We start from the raw sequence: 3177 nt of genomic DNA on the forward strand, positions 1-3177 counted from the left end.
AAGGGCACAGCAAAGTAGAAGTGTACAAATGTAAGTGTATTTAAACTGCGAAAAGGTGTGTGCTCGAGCTTCAGCATATATAAAAAAACATCACACAATAACCCAAAAATGTTGCAGCTATCTCTCAGCTGCACTGGGTGTGATTGGTGGAGTCTGTGACTAATTCTACTAATTCGAGTATTTTTGTCTTACTGTTAATGAAAGCTAAATGCTGTATTAGTTGTAACTAAGTTTTAACTAAGTTAAGTTTTCACTAATTAGTTTTAAATAAATAATAATTTAGTTCAAACTAATACAGTAATACACTACTACTGTAGTGTCTAATAATGACATACTTGGAGAGAGGGGAGCAGGGTGTGTGTGTGTCTGTGTGCGTGGGTGAATAAGGGTGTGTGGGGGAGGATTACTATACAGAGTAAAACTGACATTAGGGCTATTAGGAATTTTCTCTATCAGTCACATTTTCCTCTTCCTAATGTGTGTGGGATTGGCTAAAGTTGAAATCTTGACTCAAAATATTTCCCATGTGCCTACACATCACACATCACAGTCTGATATGTCACACATGAATGGCTACACACTAATACTAATAAAAATACAAATAAATGTTAGTAATGCCACTTGCCACCACACACAAACTCTGCTTGTCCATTTAAAGTGCGATAAGTCAAAGTCCCAGTTGTGAAAGTAAAGGGCGCACCAAAGATGCGGTCTCTGTGGTAAAAATATACCTTAAGGTGTGAATATGAGGGGGTTAGGTTCTTGATTAAACTTTTCAGGAAAGGTAATTTCTTAGTAATCGATGGAGTTCAACTACTGGAACATGTAATAATCGTCTCGCCTTATTTGGTGCTTTCCCCCTGTGACGTGGTCATGGGTGAGTTGTATAAGTACCAACAGTAGTAAGACTATCTAGGGAATTTACCTTATTCTACTCAAGCTGACACTTCTAGCTCCGGAGCTCTTTGAAAGACATGAAGAACTTTGGTATTGAGTGTCTTACACTGTTGATGATAGCTGTGATGGTCTATGCAGCACCAATCAACCCGTGTGAAGACAAAAGGCTGAAGCTGAAGCAAATTAGAGAACATGCCGAAGAGGCATTAAAACATCATGTAAGTAAACTTTGTTTCTCTGTTAGTACGCCATATATTCTTTGTTGATATACTGACATTTTTATCTAATTATCCTTGCAGCTGCCTGACGTCAATGTGCCTAAGATAGAAAAATGTGTGGTAAGTTGAAAATGTTTCATATTTTACTCTTCACAGTGTTCTTTGACCTCTATAACAGACAGCGATTACCACGCGTTTGTTATGTTATGTCATTCAGTTTCATCTCCAGCATGTTGGGCACCGTTGCTTATCAATGTTTTCTCTTTGCAGGTAAAATTCTTCTGCTTAGCCGAAAAGGCGCTGAACCAAACTCTGAAAAACAATTCAAATCAAATCAATTCGAATCTAAAAAAACTTGAGCGTTCCCTGCATGTGTACAGCAAGGTAAAGATGCATATTTCTTTCAATGCATTTGTATGGCAGTAATTCAAGAAACTGACTGTGTTTTAGTAATTAACACAACAAATTGCTGATGTGGTGATAAAAGATTTGTGTGTGTGTGTGTGTGTGTTTAGTTCTGTCTTCAACTAAATTTAATGTTCGAAACATAACTGGTAAACCTGATTTTGTTGCAGGGTGAAATCTGTCACCTGCACACGCAAAACGAATATAAAATAACACAGTTTCTGGAGAAAATTGTGCATTGCGTTGACGTCGCCTTGGCCAACAAGAGCATCATATGTCCACATCATATTAAATGAAGAGTTATCCCCAAGTTTATTGTAACTGTAAATATATTTATGGACTTATTTAATGACATATTTATTACTTTTTTCACGTTTTCTATTTATATACAAATAAATTAAAACAAAAAGGAGCACTTGTCATTACTTTCATTTTTACACCTATTGACGTGTGTGTTTGTGTATTTATTACTCATTACTGCCATCAGTGTGTAACATTTATGGGATAATTATGAACTTCAGCCAGGCATGTTCATGACTTAGACGTGTGATCACTGGATTTATAGCCAATCTTTATCTCTTTATTTAAAATTAATGTGTGCATCAGTCCCATGCTTACTAATATAAATGATTAAATTATTAAATGTTTTTTAAAACATGTCATTCATAAATAAAGAAACAGGGCCTGCCTGAGTAGAGCGTAGGCTTCTATGTCTGCTTGAGAAAGCGGTCTTTTGATGGTGACCACTTCCCACGCAGGAAAGCAGAAACAGCCCATTTGTAGCACCTCATCCCTCTTTCAGCCACCTCTCTACAGGGCAACCCCCGGTTCATTTCCTGACACAAATACCAGACTTTCACAGTTTGAAAGTCAATAAATAGATGACAATGACTCGGCTATGTGACCCGTTTCACATCATCATGAGCCGCCAGTTGTAACTTTTGATTTGATGCAGTGAATGATGCCTGCCTCTGTGGTTTCCAGCAGGATGTCACACAGATAGCAAGCCCTGCTGCATGGCTGCAATGTAGATCGAGGTTAAACTGGGACGAGCCGGAACCTTCGACTAGTGAGTGAATGTTGAAATCTGCTGTTACATACAAAATGCTCTCTGGCGAGTTCATTTCCTCTGTGCTGAAGCCTAGCGTTGCTCCCAGCTGACGGCGTGGAGATAACTCCTCCATCAAATTCAAAAGCAGTGTGCACATCCTTTTATCCCTTTCATCCCTGTTTTGCCCGATGATGTGCAGATTTTTAAGTCAGACAGTGGATCTGTACATGATGTGTCCCTGAAGTTATTTCATATTAAGAAATGACCTGAAAACAAATTGAATCACTGTCATTTTGTGCTATTCAAATATGGTATTTGAATGGTATTAAAATATGTGGAAATTCAGTGCAGTTTACACTAATGGACTATACTGGACTAGTGTAGAGCAGGATGTGGTGTTTAAGATCACTTTTTGATTAGATCTGTGGTTCTCAAACTGTGGGGCGGACCCCACTGCAAGTGCACTGACAACCATCTATAAATATGATGTAAAAATAATGTGAATAAATAGGATTTATTTCTACAAGGAAACATAAGAGTTTCCTGATTCGGTTGCACTGATGACTTTCAGCTTTAAGTCTAAAACAAATTCTCTTATTTTTAATA

General features: G+C 37.7%; 1 protein-coding gene across 1 annotated transcript; it reads left to right on the plus strand.

The window, feature by feature from the left end:
• Window positions 1-934: 934 nt before the first annotated feature.
• Window positions 935-1866, plus strand: LOC148106130 (uncharacterized). Its single transcript, XM_087852931.1, has 4 exons — window positions 935-1115; window positions 1197-1235; window positions 1386-1499; window positions 1691-1866. Exons 1-4 carry the CDS (start codon window positions 975-977, stop codon window positions 1814-1816), a joined length of 420 nt encoding a protein of 139 aa, XP_087709057.1. The 5' UTR covers window positions 935-974; the 3' UTR covers window positions 1817-1866.
• The last annotated feature ends 1311 nt before the right edge of the window (window positions 1867-3177 follow it).

The sequence above is a fragment of the Neolamprologus brichardi genome, chromosome 2, assembly GCF_056152115.1.
Source record: "Neolamprologus brichardi isolate AB-2024 chromosome 2, ASM5615211v1, whole genome shotgun sequence".
In the NCBI taxonomy this organism is placed as follows: Eukaryota; Metazoa; Chordata; class Actinopteri; order Cichliformes; family Cichlidae; genus Neolamprologus; species Neolamprologus brichardi.

Excerpts from the sequence above, each read along its gene's own strand:
- LOC148106130 (XM_087852931.1), top strand. The coding sequence starts at position 975 with ATGAAGAACTTTGGTATTGAGTGTCTTACACTGTTGATGATAGCTGTG. Across the intron at positions 1,236-1,385 it reads CTAAGATAGAAAAATGTGTG|GTAAAATTCTTCTGCTTAGC; the intron begins GTAAGTTGAAAA and ends TTCTCTTTGCAG. Across the intron at positions 1,500-1,690 it reads CCCTGCATGTGTACAGCAAG|GGTGAAATCTGTCACCTGCA; the intron begins GTAAAGATGCAT and ends ATTTTGTTGCAG.